The 23,582-nt window shown below is 44.8% G+C and overlaps 1 protein-coding gene across 3 annotated transcripts in view; it reads right to left on the bottom strand.

The window, feature by feature from the left end:
• The window catches only part of arhgap42b (Rho GTPase activating protein 42b), a 69,921-nt gene that overhangs the window by 21,967 nt on the left and 24,372 nt on the right, over positions 1–23,582 (bottom strand). For all 3 annotated transcript variants that reach the window (XM_084467358.1, XM_084467356.1, XM_084467357.1), the window contains exons 4-5: positions 11,054–11,125; positions 117–218 (exon numbers count right to left, since the gene is read on the bottom strand). In XM_084467358.1, the coding sequence (XP_084323484.1) occupies positions 117–218; positions 11,054–11,125 (174 nt within the window). The remainder of the gene's footprint in view (positions 1–116; positions 219–11,053; positions 11,126–23,582) is intronic.

The raw sequence follows: 23,582 nt of genomic DNA, 5'->3' as shown, positions 1-23,582 counted from the left end.
CTTCATTGAAATTGTGAAAGGGTAAAATAAATAAATAACAACTTGCACTAAAAACGTCCTTATGTGTAATTTTTACGATCATGTGGGGGATGAGGTTCAAGCAGATTTAACCGCACCTCTTGGAGAAAGGAGTCTTTCTTTTTGGACGACAGGCTGAGGTGTCTTTCCAGTGTTGAGTAGTACTTTTCTGTTTCCTTGTCAAACTTCTTCTTCCCCTCCTGAAAAGGTCAACAAGACAAGAGGGGGAGGGAATAAGAAGAAAAAAAATAGAAAAAGGAAAGGATAGGTTATTTCGGTGCGTTCCTCCTCATCTCGTTAGTCCTAAAACCCGCCACTAGGGGGCGGTCAAACTTCATTTGCTTCTGCTGCGTTTCCTTCACAAAATAAAACAACACCAACTTCTCAAATACATTACAGCAGGTCAGGACAAAGCCGGCGCGGTCGATGGTAACGATGCATTACGGACAGACTTTCGGATCTATGTACCCCCACCTCCACCATCACCACCACCACCACCCACTCTTGCTCCCTCCAGCTCTACCCCCTCCACCCCAGTCAGAGTGAGCCATCGGCGGGTGGGGGCAGAACCACCTGAGTCATGGTGCGGCGTGCAACGTTAAGGGTGCAATGAATCTGGAATCAAATCGCAGCGCCGACGCTTGTTCTCGCGCCGGAGATGCCGGCGACGGTAGATAAATAAGAGGGTGGCGAGGACGCCGGGCCTCCCCGTTTTGGGGGGGGGGGCTGCCCTGCGCGGAGAGCGGAGGAGGAATAGGACATTCTCACGGTCAGGGAGAGGCAGACGGTGACAGCCTGAGGGTTCTACGGAGAGGGAACCGGGGCCCTTGCAGAACGTGGACCCCCTCGGGTCATCAAAACATTTATTCTATTGTGTGTGAGTGAGTGTGTTTGCTTGTAGGTTTGTAAGTGTGTGTGTGTGTAGGTGTGTGTGTGTGTGTGTGTGTGTGTGTGTGTGTGTGTGTGTGTGTGTGTGTGTGTGTGTGTGTGTGTGTGTGTGTGTGTGTGTGTGTGTATAGGTTTGTAGGTGTGTGTGTATAGGTTTGTAGGTGTGGTTGTGTGTGTGTGTGTGTGTGTGTATGTGTATGTGTGCTTTTCCCTACGGTGTCTGAGCATGTCCTTTGCCTGTCTAGACTAAAGCCCAGCCTCCTAGTAAACAGCATTCTCACTACACAGTACAAACACACACACTGGAGGAAGCAGAGACCAGTAAATAAGGTGTGTGTGTGTGTGTGTGTGTGTGTGTGTGTGTGTGTGTGTGTGTGTGTGTGTGTGTGTGTGTGTGTGTGTGTGTGTGTGTGTGTAGTGGTGGTGGGGGTCTGCATGAGGAGGAAATAGTTTGTCTGTTTGTTTTCATTCCCATGGCCCTCAGATGGAACTCTGTGGAATCTCCCAAGACACCAAAGCACCAAGACCCAGTCACACCCAGGGGTGTGATTAGCCCAGAGTTTCTAATTGCCTCAGAGTTCTAATTTGGCGAGAGTTCTAATTGTTCCAGGCTTCTGATGCTCACAGGTTCTAGTTGGTGCAGGGTTCTAATTGGGCCAGAGTTCGAATTGGAGAAGGGTTCCGACTGGTCTCGGGTTCTAATTAGTCCAGGCCCTACGCGTTGCAAGTCCTCTTGCATTGCAAAGCTCAACCCCTCCAACCTATACTGTTACCTACTCAACCAGTGGCGGTTCTAGACCAGTTTTAATGGGGGGGCCGGGATGGGGCCGGCTTTTGTGTTAGAGGGGCACATACAACCCAGGAAAAAAAGCCATATGCCTCATTCAGACAGGGATAAATAAGACTAATAACAGTGTTTACAATTTCAACAATTTTAATTGGGCTGTAAACTAAAACATTGACAGAAAAACAGAACAGATTCACTTTGCAAAAAGAAAAAGAGTGCTTGCATGTTAGTATGGGAATACATCAATTAATTGCAATGATGTCCACCTAATGTTTTAGGGTCACCAATTAAGTCAAAACCTCTGCACAACCATCAATGTTCATTCACTAGAGTAACAGTATTCTACGGTTTTTGTGTTGTTTAGCAAATCTATCTACAAAATGTTCCATATTCAAAGCCTTTATATTCAAAGACACTTTAGTTCCGCCTATTCCTTCAGTACAAAATCATCGCAAGATATTGGTCATTTTATCATTGACGCAGACTCCTCGTTCGGGGGGGGCCACAGGGGGGTCCGGACTTACGGGGGCACTGGCCCCCCCCTAGAACCGCCACTGTACTCAACCCTCTGCCACAACTGTTACCTACTCAACTCTCAACCACAACAGTTACCTACTCAACCCCTCCCTTAGTTACCGACTCAACCCCTCCCTCTGTTACCTACTCAACTCCTCCCCTTACTTCCTCTCCATCTCTCTGTTTCCTTCTCTTACCCTTTTTCTCCCTCCCCTCAGTGCCTGGCCTAGCCATCTCTCCAGGGTGGGAGGGGGTGAAGGTAATCAATTAGGTGTCACGCCGGTTCTCGCGAGAGATGAAATGGGACGAGGGAAGTTGGAAATGGTGAATAAATATGACATCACTTTGACAGAATATAAATTTCCCACAAGGATGAAATGCTTCCGTTACTATCTGACTAAATAAAGGTGAACACAGCGATCATCTGTGATTGAGGTGACACGAGGACGCACACAATCTAGCAAATGGAGAACCACACACACAGACAAACCTGACAAGACACCCAACTCATACTCGCATAGTCATGAACAGACAAACACACACATGCAGGCATGCTCACAAATACACACAAACAAAAGACACATACACACACACACACACACACACCCCAAACACACCCTTTTGTACACTGGGGACCAGATCAAATTAAAAGCTTTATATGAGGCCGGTGGGCTCTCTCTGGGCGACCGAGATGTGATGTTACAATACTGCTGCCAGAAGTGACAAACTGCTCTCTCTCACAACAAAGATGTGTGTGTATGTGTGTGTGTGCATTCCTGGCACGTCCATTCTGATTGGCTTCGCTGGATGTCTGATGGGTTTGTTTTGATCCCGAGTTAACCGTTTCCAAGGCGATGACACACAACCACACCCACATCAACACACATCAACAGCCTGAGATTCCCTGACAGGCGGCCAGATTCTTGACCCTTTGTTGCGGTGTGTGTGTGTGTGTGTGTGTGTGCGCGTGCGTGCGTGCGTGCATGCGTGCGTGCGTGCGTGCGTGCACCTATGCACAGTATGTGTTTACATTCACTGAAAGTAAGGTGGGTAATAACCACAATCCAGCTTACTTATGTGCTCGTCCACCTGCATTGATCTGAAATCTTCCAATCAATTTGAATCAACTTAATCGTCAAAATGTTGAGAACATAAAAGCACATTTTGCCAATTCATTATTATTGGCCCATGCCACAAAAAATTAGTCAATCCAGCAGACAAAAATGTCAATTCAATCTATTTGACTGTGGTGCAAGTCAAGCGTTATGCTCCCCCTCTTGCCCCCCACGAACTGACGAGACTACAGCGACTGAGGATTGTGGTGATGAAGGTTCCTTTGGGTGTTGCGAGAGAGAGACAAAGGTTAAAGACGTAAGCGAGAGTGCAAGGAAATGTAAATGTTCCATGCCAATAAAGTTATTTGGAATTTGGAGAGAGAGCAAGAGAGCGGGAGAGAGAGAGAGAGAGAGAGAGAGAGAGAGAGTCTGATGTAGAGTGGCAGATGGTGTCACTCTCTCTCCCCATCCGTTGACAGGATGTGAAGGAGAGTGAGACTGACTGGGGATGTAATATTCTGATGTCGGACACACACGGCCACATACACACACACACACACTGTCACACACACACACACCACCACCACCACCCTGCTTCAATACAGGCCTTAATGAGCATCGCAGTTATCACATCAGAACATCCCATCGCTATGGAAACAGCTATAGCAATTTTATGTCTACATATATACGCACACATGGTGTGTGTGTGTGTGTGTGTGTGTGTGTGTGTGCGTGCGTGCGTGCGTGCGTGCGTGCGTGCGTGCGTGCGTGCGTGCGTGCGTGCGTGCGTGCGTGCGTGCGTGCGTGCGTGTGTGTGTGTGAGAGAGAGAGAGTTTCGTATCTCTACAGGTTTAGCAAGCGTTGGGAAGATTCAAATAGTATTCTTTATAGTCCTCCATTATAATAACTTTAATACGGCCAACTTAAAGATAGTACTCCCGAAATTTTATCAACATGTGTTCTACTAGAGGGGAGAACACTTTGGATCATGTCTACTCCAACATTAAGCACGCGTACAGAGCCATACCACTACCCCACCTCGGCCAGTCGGACCATCTCTCTCTCCTGCTCTCCTCCCTCCTTACACCCCCCGCAGACACAGTACCAGGCCCACCACAAAGACTGTTACAATCTGGCCTGATAATGCACTCTCCAAATTACAAAACTGCTTCGAACAGACAGACTGGGACATATTTGAACATCAGGAGCTGGAAACATTCACAGGAACGATAATGGACTACATCAGGTTCTGCATCAGAAATGTGAACTCCTCAGAGCCCGCGACGCTGCCTTCAGGTCAGGTGACAGAGCTCTGTACAAAGCTGCATGAGCCGATCTGAAAAAGGGAATTAAACAAGCGAAGACAGACTATAAGAGGAGCATAGAGTCCCACCTGTCTAGCAATAACACATGGGAGGTGTGGCAGGGCATACATGACATCACAAACTATAGAGGCTGCGCTGCGACAACAGAAGACCTGAGTGCACAGCTGGCAGAGGAGCTAAATTGCTTCTTTGCCCGCTTTGAGACATCACAACAGCAGCACTCATCTGCCTCAGCCATGCTCCCACCCGCACCTGGTAGCCACACCACTCCACTCACTGTAAGGGAGCTCCATGTCAGACGGGTGCTCCTGGCTGTGAACCCCAAGAAGTCTGCCGGCCCAGACGGAGTACCGGGTAAGGTGCTCAGAGCGTGTGCCCACCAGCTCACTCTCATCTTCACCAGGATCTTCAACCTCTCCCTGGACCTATTATTCTATTCTATTCCATCGTCCTATTAACACAACATGAATCTGTTTCCTATCGTGAGAGAGTTTCCAGAAACACAGCCACTATAATCAAGCTGAATTATGTCGTGACAATGGGTCCTGAGAGCAATATCATTTACATCATCAGCCTGATTCGTTCACATGGAACAGATCGAAAAGAAACATATTGCTATCCTTCTGTATTTGTAAACTGTAGTACTATGCCATTAGACATGTTGATTAACTAGGCCTTACTTTTAAGAACTGGGGAATAAACTGCTATCACACACCTAATATCGTAAATGCATTCTGTTTATTGTATGAAACTTGTCCGGATATTACTCATGTGTCAGTATAATTTAGTTTGTTTCATTTGTTTATTTGGTTGTAGCACTATTAGCCATTTGTATTTCCTGTGAGGGATCACAGCGATCATTTTTCTGTGTTTTTTTTTACAAATGCCTGTTTACTTCCATTTAACAATTCTGTTTTCTGGTGATGGAAACTTGGCCAGCTTCAAATTGGCAGTTTCCCCTACGTTGATCATATACTTAAAATGTACGACCTCACTAGCATCACTTAGTGCCCTTGGTGCCACCCCCACCCTAGCTCCACCACAGGCTAGTTACTAAATGTCCCCCGCCCCCGCCCCCCTCCCCTTGATCTCCATGGTCCACAAGCTTGTTAAGTTGTCGCTAATTAGGGCCGGGGTCCACAGTGGCGATTACAAAGCAAGCGCTTGGTTATTTTGACATCGCACACACACACACACACACACACACACACACACACACACACACACACACACACACACACACACACACACACACACACACACACACACACACACACACACACACACACACACACACACACACACACATTTTGCTTTCCACAGAGATTGACAGTTTGAACACAAACCGCCAAACAAGAATGAAATCCTCACACTGAAGTATGAAGCCTGTTGCTGCTGCCTGCTGGTTTGTCTTTCATGAAACCTTTCAATCAAATGTCTCATCTGCTGTGGAGATGGAGCTGGACGAATATACAAATATACGCAGAATAATCCTGTACAATCCTGTATAATCCACATTTCTGCAGACCTCTCCTGGTCGGTAAACACCTCAGCGCTGGTCAAGAAGGCCCAGCAGCGACTACACTTCCTGAGGGTGCTCAGGAAGAACCCCAACCCCAACTAAAGACGCAGCTGCTGATGACCTTCTACCGTTCCACCATCGACAGCCTGCTGACCTACGCTGTGTCAGTGTGGCACTCCAGCTGCACAGAGGCCGACAGGAAGAGACTGCAGAGGGTGGCAAACATCGCACAAAAAATCATTGGCTGCCCTCTGCTTTCCTTAAGCACCATTTACAACTCCCGCTGTCTCAGAAGGGCCAGAAACATCCTGAAAGACACAACCTGTTGCCCTCTGGCAGGCGCTTCAGGTCCATACGGGCCAGAACAAATAGACTCAGGTACAGCTTCTTTCCCAAAGCTGTCACCGTACTGAACTCAAATTTGCACTAATATATACTGCACTGACATATTTGCACTGATCACTACACCACCAGACATAACCTACCTCTACCGTTCAATACGCTGCTAGCCGCTCTTGGACTCAAGTCTGTGCTCAAATTTTTCTTTTTTGTGGTTTATTTAATTACTTTTTTATTGTGTATTCATATTCATACTGTATAGTCTTTTATATTGTGCTAACTATGTGTGCACTTTTAAGGAGCTGCTTTCTGAATTTTGCTTTCTGAATTGTACTGTGTATAATGACAATAAAAGCTTTCTATTTTTTTCCTATTTCTACCTTGAGCTAGATATCACATGTACATGAAGACATACTGTATATATCATCTGTACATTAAGATATACATATGGCATGCACATTAAGGTGTGGTGTGCACTGAAAATGTTAGGCCCACGACGAATTGCCGTATTGTACAAAGGTCGGACAGCCTTTGCAAAAAAAACTAAATTTAGGGGTTAATTGTACATTTATCAGGTCCTCAATAGATGATAAAACACACTGATAGCCCCCAAAACATAGTCCCGGCCCCAGAAAGGGGACCACCAATCAATTAGTCTCATACACTGACAGTCACCACAACTTAACATAGAACCTGGTAGAATATTTACAGTGTAACAGCAACATGCCATGGACCATTACACTATATTCCAACAATATCCTGCACAGCATGGCTGACTCTTTCTCACCCCCTGCCATCTAGAATCTAACACGGTAGTATATGGTGGGAAATGAAATGAAAAGTAACATAGAGGAAATATCAAACTATAACCCCGGATGGCTGCCCAGTTTGAAATATTTCATTGTGCTGGGTTTCGATGGCACGGCAAACAACAGCACCACACTAAAGCTAACCTTTAAAGACAGTGTGGAGCACTTTCCCTGTGGTAGCTGACACTGAGTTAAGACATGATAAGTCTGGGCCACAGGGGGGGGAGAGAGAGAGAGAGAGAGAGAGAGAGAGAGAGAGAGAGAGAGAGAGAGAGAGAGAGAGAGAGAGAGAGAGAGAGAGAGAGAGAGAGAGAGAGAGAGAGAGAGAGAGAAGGGGGGAGGAAAGTGAGATGGATGGAGGGAAAGAAAGATATGGGGAAGGGGAGAAAGTCGGGAATGGAGAGAGAGAGGGATGGAAGGAGGAAGAGAGATGGGGAGATTCAGACAAAGAGAGAAATTAATGAGGAAGAGAGACAGACAGCGGGAGAGCTACAGAGTGCGAAACGCCAAATCTCCCTGACATAAATTCACACTTTTAATTTTCTTTACACAAAACTATGAGAAAACCAAGCCAACAAAGCTACAATACAGAGATTCTATAGGCATTAGTATTGAGGTCTAGTCAAAACTTGAATTTATGACAGACAACTTGATATGGAAGGAAGACATTGAATCCCAACTCTGGTCCACGTAGAACAGCACTGGACCATTAGTCCATGGCCCAGTGCTCTTGTGTGTTTGTTCCTTGGTATATCTGTAGCGGTGGCTGGAGTTTGAACAGAAACCATGCATAGTTTAACATGGAACCGTTTCCAATCCAGCCCAGAGTAGTTTGATCCTTTTTAATGTTCGCCTCCACCATAATAATCTCGCTCACTGTTGAATTGTCATGTCCTGTTTACTTTGAACGGAATGATAACGAGAGGGAACTTTCCCTCGCTTCCGCTGCTGCGTGTTCGTGTGACAACACAGGGCACCACGGGGACAAACAGAGATTCACTTCTGCGTCTTTGCTTCTTCCCCACGACTTTCTCAGTTTTAACTTTGTCTGTTTCTTCTCTTTGTCTTTCTGTTGTTAGCGGTTTTCCTTTTCTTTTCCCGCTCCTTGGGGCTTTTATTTTGTCACATTCTCTCCTTATCTCACTCTCCTTTTTATAATAAACAAAACACTGGTGTGAATGTAAAATAAAGCTGCATTGGGGAGGATAAGCCAGATGGCTTTGAAGCCGGGGTGATCCTGTGATAGAGAACCCATCAGAAACACAACACAACAACATGAGAACATACAAAATAATAGAAAATACCAAATAAAAAAAAGACTTTAACGGGATCAAAGGGGGGCAGACGTTGCGGGTCTCGGTTTCTGCACATAAATCCTTTTCTGACATGCCCTGATTCTCTTGTACGGTCACTGCAAATGGTGGGGCCCCCCATCCCCTGGGGCCGCTATGGGCCAGGGATCATGTGATGGTGAACTCTTGGTGGAACGACTACAATCTCCTATCTAAGATCATCTTCTTATGACAAATGTACTTATTGTAAGTCGCTTTGGATAAAAGCGTCTGCTAAATTCCCTAAATGTAAATGTAAATGTAAATCTGTGACTATCTGGCTCCCATCTGGAGCTGTTTCAGCTTGTTCCTGACAGACCGAGCGAACAAAGAGATTTTTGAGGAGCCGTTGTACGCCTCAGGACAGGGAAGACAGACCAAGTCTTTTGAAAGAAAGAGACGACTGACGTGTCTGAATCAATAGTTGGAAATGAACCTGCGGTCGCTACAAGGAACAGGCCGAAAACAACCTCGGCTGGGCCAATTCTTAAGACCTTACAAGGGACGGACAAGTGCAAGTGCAATGGGCATACACCGACCTCTACATCTACATGTTTACAGCTCACACTCTCACAATATATAACATGCACACACATGGACACACATGTACAAGCACACACACATACTTCATACGCTACTTCCAGCCATTCTTTGGAGCCAGGTGGTCGACAGGCTGCTGGCTCCGGCAGGTAACCCAGAGATCAGCAGCTCCGTGTGGGGGCACGGGGGCCCAAGGTGTGGGTCCGAGGTAGAGGTGGAGTGTGTCTTGTTGACACTATAGGATGCTGACAGTAGCAGATGATGCTGATGCTGACGGAGCCTGCGGTCTCTACGGTTACCTCCACAACAAACCGAACAGAACATGCCCACAGCTTGTACTCTGCTCTCCTCCTTGGACAGTTGATGCTAGCCACCGTTGCCAAGGGATGTTGCTGGAACAATGACCATGAGCCAACACGGCTCTGCATTTATCTGTTTATTTACTCTCGGTCCTGACCCACTCGAAACAAGTCAGGCATCCTTCCTTTATTTGACCGGGTAAGCCTGGTCAAGAACACTTTTTTATCTTTTGGTTTTACAAGAGCGACCTGGCTAAGAAACCAGCACTAAATTAACAATGACAGAATGAAGACCTCTGAATAAAAACACGGAAACAGACAAACGAATACAAACCCAGGAATAAATCCTCTGAATGCCAACTTAGTAACGAAATACCAAGGAGTTTTGAATATTCAGCCTTTATACTAGCTGTCGTGCTCTGATCGGTATTCTTCTTCATCTGCTCCCTCCACCCCAACAGATGGGACGAAGCGTGGTGTGAAGCAGCCAAGAGAAGAGAGGATAGGAGAGGAGAGGGCCGCTGAGCAGAAGAGAAGAGAAGAGAAGAGAAGAGAAGAGGAGAGGAGAAGGCCACTGAGCAGAGGAGAGGAGAGGAGAGGAGGGGAGGGGAGAGGAGAGGGCCGCCGAGCAGAGGAGAAGGGCATGAGATGGTATGTGTTCTGGACGTGGTGCAAACAGTCAGCGTAGCACACCATGTGGCGTGGCGTGTGCACTGGGTCCGGCACGCCGCATGACCTCATAGGAGAGAGACTGAGAGAGGGAACCAGTGAGCATTCCCAAATAAGGACACAGTGTCTCTCTGCCTCTGCGTCTCTGATGTGTTACGACGGGGACGATAATTGGACGGGTCATGCTGTCGGCTGCCCAGGCTGCGCCGCCCATTCTTGGAAAAATGGTTTGAAAAGTTGCCCGCACCACTCGTGATCTATTTATCTCCCCCCAGCTGGGCTAATGTTTAGCAGGCGGAGGGGTGGAGGAGGAGGGAGGAGGGGGAGGGGGGGAGGAGAGGGAGGGGCGCTAGTTGGAAGAGGAAGCCATTAAGAGGAAGTGGTGAGGAGAGGCGGAGAGTGACACTGGCTCTGGCTTTTAAGAAACCATCTTGTAAACAGAGAGAATGGGAGCAATAACACTGGGACTGTGATGGAAAAAGAGAGAGCGAGAGAGAGAGAGAGAGAGAGAGAGAGAGAGAGAGAGAGAGAGAGAGAGAGAGAGAGAGAGAGAGAGATGTGCGATAACTTGAGTAGGGCCCGAGAAGAAATGGACATGGCGAATGGAAAAAAAAGAGAAGAAAGAGATTGATGTTTCCCTTCCAGAGCCGAGAGGAGAAATGTTGTCTTTAGTCTACCGCTAATATAACATCATAGTCCAACATTTTACATTTGGTCTTTGGATCTTTGTCTGCTTTACTATACTATATGACAATTCTAAGTCTAGGATTAGTAAGAGTTTTTTTATTTAGCTGTGACGACCAAATCTATGTCCACCTTGATCACATTTAAAGTACAGTACAGTGGTGGTTTGGTAGTTACATCTCTAGAGCACCTCCTGCACCATGCGTGCGTAAGGGTGGAGTCGACATAAGGGGGCGGGGCTGGATGTGTAGGTGAGTGGGCGGGGTCTTGCCTTTGCGGCTCCAATCTGCTCCTTCCGGAACTTCTCCAACGGCGTGATCAGCACGTCGTCTGCGTTCTGGATCTGAGGAGCAAATAAAAACACAATCAAATAAAATAGGTAACACAAAGGTACATAAATTAACCATTAATTAACGTTAGTAAATGCAGTAATAAGCATTACCTAATAGGTCATTCAAAGTTATCTAATGGTTCATGTGTTGATGTTAACTAAAGTATTCATTTGTATATTATTTAATAGCTAATGCTGTACAGCATTAGCAAATGCTACTGCTAAATAATAATGCTAATCATTGCATTAACTAATGTTCATGAGTGGTTAATTAATGTAGCCTGAATCAAATTGTTACCAAAGAAAACATAGAACACATGAAAGCTAGAGAACAGATGCGCAAGCAAGATGGAGAACAAGACAATTTACTATTAAATCATTTTACAGGCGCTTTTTTTTTCCCAAAGGGACTTAAAATCCAGATACAGGTCATTATGGAACAGGCCCCTGAGCATCATGACCCCTAGAGGACCCCTAGGAAGCCTGCAGGTAGACTGTGGACCATGAGGCCAGTCCAGTTTGGCAGGGAATGGACAACACAGTCTCACCCCTATTCGTCAGATATTGACGATTTGCCACGTACCCTCTCTAGGGTACCCCCGTACCACGTACCCTCTCTAGGGTACCCCCTCTTCGTCGTTGAACGACGAAGAGGGTCATCCGATAGTTTTGACCGCAAATACCTCTTCGTCGGATTTTGACGCAAAGGGTTGTTGACGGGGGGCGAGACGTTCTCCCAGCATTTGGTGAAATGTTTACGTAGTCTTTATTATCTGAAGGGGAATTGCAATATTTTAGGGCAGATTCACCATTAAACGTGTTTCTAATAACATTTCTAGCGAAAAATATATTTTTAACTTGCATAATCTTCAGTCAGTGAATGTGTCTGATCTTTAGTTTGATAATTGATATATTTTTTTCGGTCTCGCTAAGGATGTTTCAATGACGTCAGGTTGCCTCAGCTAGAAGAGCACACCCGTTTGCCTGCTTAATGGAGGACTACCAACAGGGGGCGATAATTAATGTCACTGTCAACAACGCAACAAGCAGCGTTGAAGGATTAGAATCTTCGATCTTCCGATCCAACACAGTCTCACTCCGAGAACGTCAAATCCCGACTAGTGGCAAGGGCACTTTAGCGACAGTCACTGACGGGAAAGGTACCCTTTGGCGCCTCCTGCAGACGGAGAAGGGATTCAATTCACTACAACGTAATGCCATCCCCGTCGATGTTTGACGTTCAGAGCGGGTGCTCCAGCAGCCCATTCACTCCTGTATTAACCCGACTACAGCTCTAGTAGACGTTGTGAGCGTCTTTCCTATTGGATAGTTATTAGGATTTTTTAATGTGAAAATGGCGGACATACTTTATAATAACATGGTTGCTATGACGGTTGCTATGTTATGAGGAACATATTGTAATTGTTAATTGTATTGTAATTAATTGTAATTGGGACATGGTGTTGGATCGGAAGATCGAAGATTCTAATCCTTCAACGCTGCTTGTTGCGTTGTTGACAGTGACATTAATTATCGCCCCCTGTTGGTAGTCCTCCATTAAGCAGGCAAACAGGTGTGCTCTTCAAGCTGAGGCAACCTGACGTCATTGAAACATCCTTAGCGAGACCGAAAAAAATATATCAATTATCAAACTAAAGATCAGACACATTCACTGACTGAAGATTATGCAAGTTAAAAATATATTTTTCGCTAGAAATGTTATTAGAAACAACATTATTGAATCTGCCCTAAAATATTGCAATTCCTCTTCAGATAATAAAGACTACGTAAACATTTCACCTAATGCTGGGAGAACGTCTCGCCCCCTGTTGGTGCTATTCCTCCATTCATTTAGATGGGCGGAAGAAAGCGTGTACTCTTCACTCTTTGATCAGGCAAAGCGTGAAACGCTTTGCGAGGTGGACCAACGTATCTATTTCACGCTTTGGCGTGATACTGTGTGTGTGTGTGTGTGTGTGTGTGTGTGTGTGTGTGTGTGTGTGTGTGTGTGTGTGTGTGTGTGTGTGTGTGTGTGTCCAACCCCCCCCTCCCCGTCAACAACCCCTTCAGACGAAGAGGTATTTGCGGTCAAAACTATCGGATGATAGCCTAGACGTCTAGGGTACCCTAGACGTCGTTCAACGACGAAGAGGGTACGTGGCAAATCGTCAATATCTGACGAATAGGGGTGAGACTGTGTTGGAATGGAACAGCCTAGATCACAAATTCACTATCCTGCCCTCTATTACCTGGGGTAAAATAGGATTATTGAATAATTCATTAGCTATTTATTGGTCTGGTCTGTGGTTCTGTCTGTCTGTCTAGCACTCTGTCTAGTCTACTGTCTAGTCTATTACTGCGTAATATCATCACATTTCTTCTTCTTTCATCACACAGGGTTGGCCATAAAGACAGATCGATCAGTGGAATCTTCCGGCGCAAAGGACCACTTCATTCATTCATGTCTCTTGTCCAGCTGACCGCGGTCCTCATTGTGTCTGGGTTTCTCTGCAGTGCGGTAAGGCACTGCTGACACACTGACCCGACAAACACATACGCCCTACTGGAAGATGTTGGTCAATGTTGGCCAACGCCGTTTCATTATGTTCACAAACCCAGCCGGGCTGGACCGGCTGGGTTGTTTGACTCGCAGCTGAGATATTCTCGCTCCAATTTTACTCTAACCTGTAGTTTTCTTGAAGCAAGATTCCCTAACCCCCTAGCTGTTCCTTAATTACACATATTTTAATTAACTGTAAGACACTTTGCAGCTAAATGGCTAACCGTCACAGTGAACAGTAAATGAGTGAGTTCCACAACGGCAGAGTCCCCGAAACGTTTCCATTTTAATGGTATGTCGGCACAATCCCTGCACACCTCCCCCTGGAAGAGTTAGGCCTGGGTGGCTTATAAAGTGGAGCGGGGGGCAGGCAAAGCCTCCCACCCAGGCCCAGGCTCAGATAGATAAGAGCTGATATATGAGGCCAATTACAGCCCCTGCTCAGGCCCGTTTTCTAAACGCGCCGCGAACAAGCAGTTTATCCACCTTTAGCCAAAGTGACTGGGCGGGAATTATTTGAGATAGGTGTCATTACGGAGCAGATGGGGGGGGGGGAGAGAGGGCATCTGGCTCAAGGATGCCAACGTGTCAACCGCAGACTTTGGGAATCGAACAGACAACCTTTCAGCTGGGAGTCACTGACCACTACACCTGAACCTCGCCGGTATCACCATAATCAATCAGGCATACAGGTGACATCCCCGCTAGGGACTGGCTTTGGCTTTGATGTTCGGTGTGTGTGTGTGGATGTGCTAGGGAGGGGGAGAAGGGGAAATAGAGAGATAAAGAGGGAGGGAAGCAGGGCCGATAGAGCAAGATAAAGAGTTGAGGGAGAAGGGGGGGGAGAGAGGAGGAGGGAAGTCATCACTGGCATGGCCCTTAGCATGATTTAGGGTGTTATTCTGTAGGCTGAGTATGTGTGATAAACTAAAGTCTGATCTCTATCATCCACCTAAAGTACCTGGGCTATATCACAAGAATAAAATACCTGCACTATCTCAGCTGTCACTGAGACGGACTAGTAACTTCCTGGACAGCATCATATCCCTCTCCCCCCCATTTCTCTTGCCTCTCGCTCTCTTTCTCCATTACCCTCTCTCTCCCTCGCCTGCTTGCTCTATTCTTCTATCTAGCTCCAGCTCGCTTTTACTATCCAAAGGAGGATCAGGCAGAGTTTGGGTTCTAGTACATAAATCTGTCCGTCTTCAATAACAGAGTAGACCCAGGGTTTGTCAACACACCAAAAATCTCCTCTTCCCTCCACACCCAACACTGGAGCATAATTACAAAGTGCTTTTATTTCTTTAAGCTTTAATCACTGAGGAATTAGTTCTCTAGAATTCATTACGTTTATGAGCCTGTAGGTTTGTGATCATACACACCGTTTATCTACGTTTCTTAGGAAAAAGAAGATAAACTGAGCCAAAACTAGGAGGATAGTAGTACACATGAACACAGACACATACAAGTATGCCCCTGCACATTTCCTTTTTTGAAACCATTATTTTCGGACACATGGCATGACAAAACAACACTACCTTGACATGTTTTTCACTTGTCAACGCACCTTTATAGCTGCATTGTTCACCTAAAATTAAACAAATTTCATGTCCATGTCTCGCATTTGAAAAGCTTTCAAATTAAAAAGGACGACATCTCCGATTAGAATTCAATTCACCACGACGGTTGTCAGATAATGTTTCAGTTCGACTCCAACTGCCAGGCAAAGTGCAACCGAGTTCAGCATGCGAGGCGCAACAGAACACAGGTGCACATTGTGAGTGACATTAACTTGTCTGCCTATAATTGACCACTTCATTCTCCCGTGTGCAGGCGTACGGCTGCAAGCGGCGGAGCAGAATGAGTCCTTTCAACGATCAAAGATCACCCACATCGGTTTCTGCCAATTAATTTCCAATGAACTGGGTTTTTTTTTTTTTTGCCGGAGTTTCGCATTCCGACTTGGGAGAAAGACGTCGGTATGTTTCATGGGTAGAGCGGAATGGATTTGGTTTGAGTTAAAACTCGACGTGGCTGCGGCGCGCTGGCCAGGATTAAATCCATGCGTGCGAGCGAGCGTAACGGGGCAGCCGAGCGGATGCGGAACCACGAAGTGGGTTTCATTACCCGTCTTCACAGGAGGCAACGCCAACGCAACGCTGGGTCTCCTACTCACACGCCCACTGCTGCCACTTCCTCCCCCGGTCAGAATATCAGATCAGAAGGATCGCTACATGGAGGGCACACACACACACACACACACACACACACACACACACACACACACACACACACACACACACACACACACACACACACACACACACACACACACACACACACACACACACACACACACACACACACACACACACACACACACACACACACACACACACACACACACACACACACAGGGGATTACTCCTGACACCACCTCCTCACTTTATTTCTTAGGGGTTTTATTGTTCTGTGGAGAGGCCTTGCTACTACGGGGTAGTTTAGATGCATATTATTTGTCTGGAATAGATAGTGGATTCCTAGTATTTTGGTCCATCAAAATAGGTCAATTTGGACGGATTCATAAAAAAAGTCATTTTTCAAAGTACCCTACTTTTAAAATATATTTGATGGCGGTTTTATAACGTTAGAGAGTACACCTTTTGTCTGAAGGAGGTTAATGTTATAATGTCAATATGTCTTGAATATATTTCATGCACAATTATCCTAAAAATATCCATAACAAAATGGATCAAAGGAGAAGACATGGTTCCCACTGTGACTGACACTGTTCCCACCATGTGACTGAAATCAAGTTTCAGTTCAACAGAATGTTGGCTATTCATAGTTCCAGTTCAACTTTCACAACAGAGCCATGTAACCTGCTTTAAAGAGTTACACATAACTCTATGAGGGGAAAGTGGAAACATAGCAGACTTCAGCTTCCTTCAGTCCAATTTCTAAACATTTTGACTCTTGTTACTAGGGAATTGTTTAGTGAAACTGTCAAGAGACAAGCATGCTTTCTAAAGACTGAGTGTAGTTTTCTTGGAGACTAAACTTAAGGTTTCTAATATTATAACAGTGTTTACTGTGAGAATTTTATGGCGTTTCATTTAAATCTATTCAGAACTTTTCATGTCAATCCTACAGACGGTTAAATTTGGTCGTTTCAATTCCTCAAGCAAAGATCAATCTTAAAATTCCCAGAAGGTCACAGGAGAGGAAGAGGATCCGGGCTGTCACACCTAAACATTTCACTTCTAGTTTATTAAAATACAGTTGGAACCGCTGCTGCTACAACTTAGCTAGTTATGATTCAAGAAAAACACCATGCTTATGGCCTTATTACTAATTTTAATGTTGACAAAATATTAATATATCTCCCATATTTCCACCCGTGCCAAGAGTTTATGCACTCACTTTATTGTTAGACACTCTGGATAAAAGCGTTCACCAAATTTAATATATTTCTAAGATATTCATCAAGAAATGATTACTATAATTAGTACTATTTGTGCATGAAAAAATATCAAATGCTGTGAAACCATCAACCAAATGGAATTGTTATTTTTTTATAATAATAATAATATTATAATCATTAGAATACGGTTATGAAGTGCAAGTAAAATGGTGTGCACAAAAAACATCCACCCAATGACATATATATATATATATATATATATATATATAGTTTTATCACAAGATGGTTCTGACTTCCTAATGCTATTGAAAATAGTGCAACTGGGGGTCATTATATTGAAGTTTATGGTAATTTAATAGCGGCATATCAGACAGTGTTCCCTTTCTCTCAGACATTTTAACCTCGTATTTGGTCTTTAAATGTCATCTCCCCGGCTCATAATCAATTCTGTCTACAAAACAGGACGATAAGTCAATATCTTTATATGGCCATTCAATACCACTCAGACTGTAAGACCCATAATATTGAACTATTGCCCTGGTCTTGGATTATGCCAGACAGCAGTCCTCAGACAACAGAAAAATGAATTACACCTGCGTCAAATACATCCCATAATACACCTGTACACTCAGACATACTGAGGGCGTAGCCTGTCTTTTGATCAATATGTCAAAATACAACAAGCGGTTGTTATGAATCTAGTGCGTCGCTGTAAACCGTGTCGGTGCATGTTGCTTATAGGCTTGAAACAATTATGGATTTTTTATTATCCAAAGATAACAAGAAAACTAGCATCGTTACGATACAGCCGGTCTGGTCAAATACTTGACATAGCCATCTGTCCAGTCCAGTATGCCTCTGTTGTGTAGTTTGGCCGCAGTAATGTAAATGTTTACGGTTGTTTAGAGACCCAGAGTATATTATTGTGTGCGTGCATGCGTGCGTGCGTGCGTATGTGTGGTAGCAGGAGGCTCGATTGCCTTTTAAATTGCCTAAATAAGATGAGGCTCCAGACTGTGGAAAACACATTCCAGTGAGCCTTCTTAAAATTCAGAGGAAGAGAAGAGTATAAACAACAACAAGGAAAATTGTCCCTTTTAAATGCACATGACCTGCCTAAACACTCAAGGTTGAAAACTCTCCAGGCTGAGAACTAGTGGAGGTAGCATGCAGTGTTTTGCATTATTGTAATTGGTTGGATACATTTCTTCATTTCTACATTTCTTCTTTGAGTACTAAAACTCCATCTTGTGGCGGTCATCTGTTGAAAATACCTGGTCACCTTCCAATGACAACATATTGATTGTCCGTTTCTCACAATATTGAACAATTTCATTGGAATCTCCAGGAATTGGCTAACAGTGGATGTCTCAACTCATGTTGCAACAATTTTTGGACGGTTGGAGGTGTGGTTGCAAAGTGCTTCGTTGGGTAAGTCTGTTGGCTCGGGATTGCGGTGTTGTGTCGTCTCAGAGCTAGCCAGACGGTCTTTCAAATTTCTATTAGACACCATGAAATTACATTTTCTTTTGCACCTCCCAACATATCATATTGTCGTATATATATACAGTATATATATCATGATCATATCGTATCATCATATTTAAATCCAAATCTAATATAACAAATCTAACATAACTTTCAAGGAGATTTTTCTGATGAAATTCCAACATTTCAACTAATAATATTACAACAATATACAATATTATACAATATTACATCTCCCTTCCCACTCTTGCTTTGTGTAACTTTTACACAATCTGAACACATTAATTTGTAATTTGATGCTCACTTTGAGCTAGTTGTACTCGGGGATGAGTTTCTTTCATGGAAGATGTGCTCTGAGTGCCTCTTCCCCTTGAAAATACATTTCAAGAAATCCCTCTAAGCACCTCATTCTGGCAGGGCTACCAAAGGTGTGAAACATGCTCAAACACATTCATTTTAAATGCGGTACCCTCATTACATAAAAGTATCATCGTACCTAACCCGACCTTCATAGTCCTGAAATTCATCATGGCTGAAAATATACAGCGGCACCCAATTATAATATCATCAGCATTTACACCAATAACTAAAAACCAAATCAGAATGAGTATTGCCTGTTAAAGGGCAGCTGCTGTAAGATGTGTGCTGTGATTCTTGAATGTAATTAACCTGTAAAATGCACTGTAAACATAACAGCCTTCATTGTGATGGATCAAAAGCTCCCGCTGCTCATCAACTTTGTGATGTGACCTTTAAAAATACAGACCTACTATGATGGCCGTGTGTGTGTGTGTGTGTGTGTGTGTGTGTGTGTGTGTGTGTGTGTGTGTGTGTGTGTGTGTGTGTGTGTGTGTGTGTGTGTGTGTGTGTGTGTGTGTGTGTGTGTGTGTTGCGTAGGTCAGTGCTTATCTGAGCATAGTAGGCATGTGTATGTGCATGCCCAGGCATGTGTGCATGCTAGTGTATGTGGAGTGAGTTTGCACGGGGGAAAGCAGTTGACTGCAGCTTTGCAGCAGTTCAAATCATTACACGGTGCAGCAACAGAATTTCATGTCATTTCAAATGCCTTATTGATAATTAGTACAACTTTTATAAGCACACAATAAAAGAGCTATTCAGGCCAAAATACATGGCAACGTTAACTGAAAATAAATGTAATTTATTTGTAGATGTTTTGCTGGGCCTGGAAATGATAGTGCCGATGGTGTGTATAGAGGAGAAGCCTTTTGCTCCTTGTGTCTGAATTCACTGTATTGCTTTGGATAAAAGCATCTAAACTGAAGTTTTTAATGGCCTTCTTTGTGACAAGGGACGGGTTTGTATGGAAGCTGCCCTTTCCATTCTCTCAGACAGGCTCCAAGGCTAGGCGTTGTATATCTGTGTCTCATACGTGTCGCATACACCAGTTAATAAATAACAACCAACAACTCTACCATTTTAACACCACCAGCAGAGGATAGATCCTAGCAAACATGGATGACAGACAGCCAGCCAAGACTGTGTATGGGTATATTTTGAACCTTGATCTTACTATGAATTACTATTTATACGCTGAACATAAACAGTGTGTGTGTGTGTGTGTGTGTGTGCCACCGTGGGATCCAGTTCCTACTTATGTCATTGGAAAGATATTCAAAATCCCCCTTCAGCAACCAGTCCTCCCACACACACACCACCAGTCTGTCTCAACCAGTAAAACAAAAAAAGAAAAAGCCTCCCGCCCCTGGAATGTGTGACCTTAGGACGGATGTGACAACACACGTACACACACACACACACACACACACACACACACACACACACACACACACACACACACACACACACACACACACACACACACACACACACACACACACACACACACACAGCTAGAGAAATGGGTCAGCCGCTCTGTGATGATATAGCTGGGTCAGATACTCTTGTCCCAGGGATGGTGGGGGGGGGGTGAGAGAAACAGAGCTGGTTTATCAGGATGGACCCCCCCCCTGTCCGCTGGCAGGGCTCACCTTTATCAGACACAGTGGAGATGACCCGAGTGGGTCTTTTGCAGGCGAAGACAAAGCGAACGCGTGCGAAGGAGTGTGTTCGGTGTGTGTGTGTGTCTGCGTTTTGGTGGGAATCTGGAGAAATTATGACGGATGAAAGGATGGATGAAGAAAGGAAGAAAGGATGACGATGGTGATGGTGATGAGTGTAGGATAGATGTGTGTGTAGTTGATGTGGGCAACAATAAACTAAACTAAATGTTAAACACCAAGAGTTTTCAGTGGAAGTCGAGGAAAGAAAACGAAACATTTTCCAACTAATTATACATTAAAAATGAATGTTGTTGTACCGGCAACACAGAGAATTTGTGACTGAAGACAAAACACATAATCTGTACCCTATAATACTCCCCCATTAGGCAGGAGGATTACCTAGCTGTCTAAACACAATGTGGTTAGTCTCTTTTTGTGTGTATGTTGTATGTGTGTGTGTGTGTGTGTGTGTGTGTGTGTGTGTGTGTGTGTGTGTGTGTGTGTGTGTGTGTGTGTACTTGATTGTGTAAGTGGGTTGTGTGTGTGTATTTGTATATCTTAGATCTTATTGTGGGAAGCACATTACACCATTCACAACTTGAGCAATGAGTAGACTCATCATCAGCAACTGACAACCACAACAACCACACGGCCGAGGTTGACATGGGCACGTGATTGAGTAAGTGATTGAGTAAGTATACCTTGAAAGGTAACTAGCCAAGCTTCACAGTAGCACATGAGCCTTGTTTTCTCCCTTTTCTCCCTCTTTTTTTCCTTTCATTTTACTTTATTTTATCTTCACGCGACCGGCTGGAGGCTTGTGGGAACAATGGCTGCCTTTGTTTGGCTAAGGTATGCCAGGGTCAGCGGGGATTTCTCCATTTTACGGCCCAGGGAGCTAGACGTGTTCTCGGCCGTCAGAGCGGAGCTGTAGGAACGACGGAGGCAGGAGAGCCAACAAACAAAACAAAAAACACACAAACCAACAGACACATTCTGTGGAAACGGGTTGAAACTGTTGGGCCGCAGATGAATCAGCTCGCTCCCTGTGTTCTGCCGGTGGTTCGGGAAAGAAAGACGTAAACAGTGCTTAATGAAAATTCGTGCTCGCCATGGGAAATAAAGAGGAGATGACAGGACAGGAAGCGGTGGACCCCTGGGAACCGTGGCGGGGACTTTGACGTTCCTCCAAAAAACACCAGAATGGAATCTAACAGAGCTGTGATTTGTTTTGTAGGGAGGAAGATGAAAGAATGGTGAACGCTTGCAACATGAGCGTACCTTTAAATAACAGCTTGAACCACTGCTATGCAGACTCTAGTCACATAGAAAATATGAAATATTTTTCTATTCTGCAACTGCAGATTCTCTTGATATTGTTATGACAGCTACGCTGTGATTTCTAAAATGAGTCAGTCAGTGTGGAAACAAGTGAATGTCAAATTGTTCTGAAATACCGGTTACTGAAAGAACTAATGTGTGGTTCCGGTAACGGGTCAGGGGTTATGTTTACAGTGGTTTTGAAAACTGGTCTCCATCCTGTACCAATCATGTACGAAAGATATGAGCAGGTATCCAGCATCCAGGCTCTGTACCACTGACCACAAGCAGCTTCATATTCACATTCAAGAATATGAATATTCATTAATATTCACAAATATGAATATTCATTCATATTTATTCAAAATAGATTCTTCAGCGTTGCATCTTCTCAGTTTGCATTGAATTGTCATTTGTATTATATTTAAAACACATATTCAGGACAGAGGTATAACAGGATATTGAAACAGTGCCGCCATGTTGTTTATTTGTATCCTATTTGTTTGCTATAAAATATGGGCATTCAAGCAGGAGCCTTTCTTTACACGAGCCAGCCACAATGACCTTTACTCTGGCCCGTTATAATGACAGGAACAAAGGGAGAATTGGGGGAGCAAGAGAAAAAGGCCTATTTTCATCCTGGCCAGAGAGAGAGTCACTAAAGGTTTCCTCCCATGAGGGAGTGAGGAGGGGGGGCAACCCGACATCACCTCCACTCACACGCCAACTACAGCCAGTGGTGCTGAGCCCCGTCTGAAACCAACCAGAACCAATATCTCTCTGTACATCTCTCTCCCTCACCCAATAGCTCTCGCTCTCTCTCTCTCTCTCTCTCTCTCTCTCTCTCTCTCTCTCTCTCTCTCTCTCTCTCTCTCTCTCTCTCTCTCTCTCTCTCTCTCTCTCTCTCTCTCTCTCTCTCTCTCTCTCTCTCTCTCTCTCTCTCTCTCTCTCTCTCTCTCTCTCTCTCTCTCTCTCTCTCTCTCTCTCTCTCGAAAGGCGTAGCATCAGGGGAATTAGAGCAGGATCCTCTGGAAAAAGAAAGAATCCAATAAGTCATCCCGAGGAATAACACAAGCAATCAGCCGGTGTACAAGCAAGAGGAGATCTCGGCCCCTGGCTCCTCGCTGAGCACACACACAATCAAAGGCTCGGAGGCGGACGAGCCCTGCAGAAACACTGGCCTTCCAGCCAAAACCTGCCGCCAGCGATGCTACTGCCTTAGGTATAAGCTAGTTAAAGAGACACAGGAGGGAGTGGATGTCATTTGAGACACAGATCTTTCTTGCTCTCAATCTCTCTCTTCACAGGGTTCAACAGGGTGTGTGTGTGTGTGTGTGTGTGTGTGTGTGTGTCTGTCTGTGTGTGTGTGTGTGTGTGTGTGTGTGTGTGAGCTCTGTCTGAAGCAAGACTATTTTTAGCCCAAAGATGTGGTCCAGATGTGAGAATGGAGGGCTGGCAGGGGAGGGGTGCTAGTGTTTCAGTTCAGAAGGTGCTGCTGTAAGTTCACAGCCCATAAATTAAGATCAACATTTAACAAACTCCCTTCTTTCTTTTTTTCCACTCTCTCCTCTCTTCCCTGTGTCTGGCTACCGCTGGCGCATCTGTGCTTGTTTAACCACTACCGTTCCAACTTTACAAATAGACCTGCCATCTGCT

Source organism: Micromesistius poutassou (assembly GCF_964030765.1).
Source record: "Micromesistius poutassou genome assembly, chromosome: 4".
In the NCBI taxonomy this organism is placed as follows: Eukaryota; Metazoa; Chordata; class Actinopteri; order Gadiformes; family Gadidae; genus Micromesistius; species Micromesistius poutassou.
Note: the sequence above shows the minus strand (reverse complement) of the source record. Positions and strands in the feature narration are given on the sequence as shown.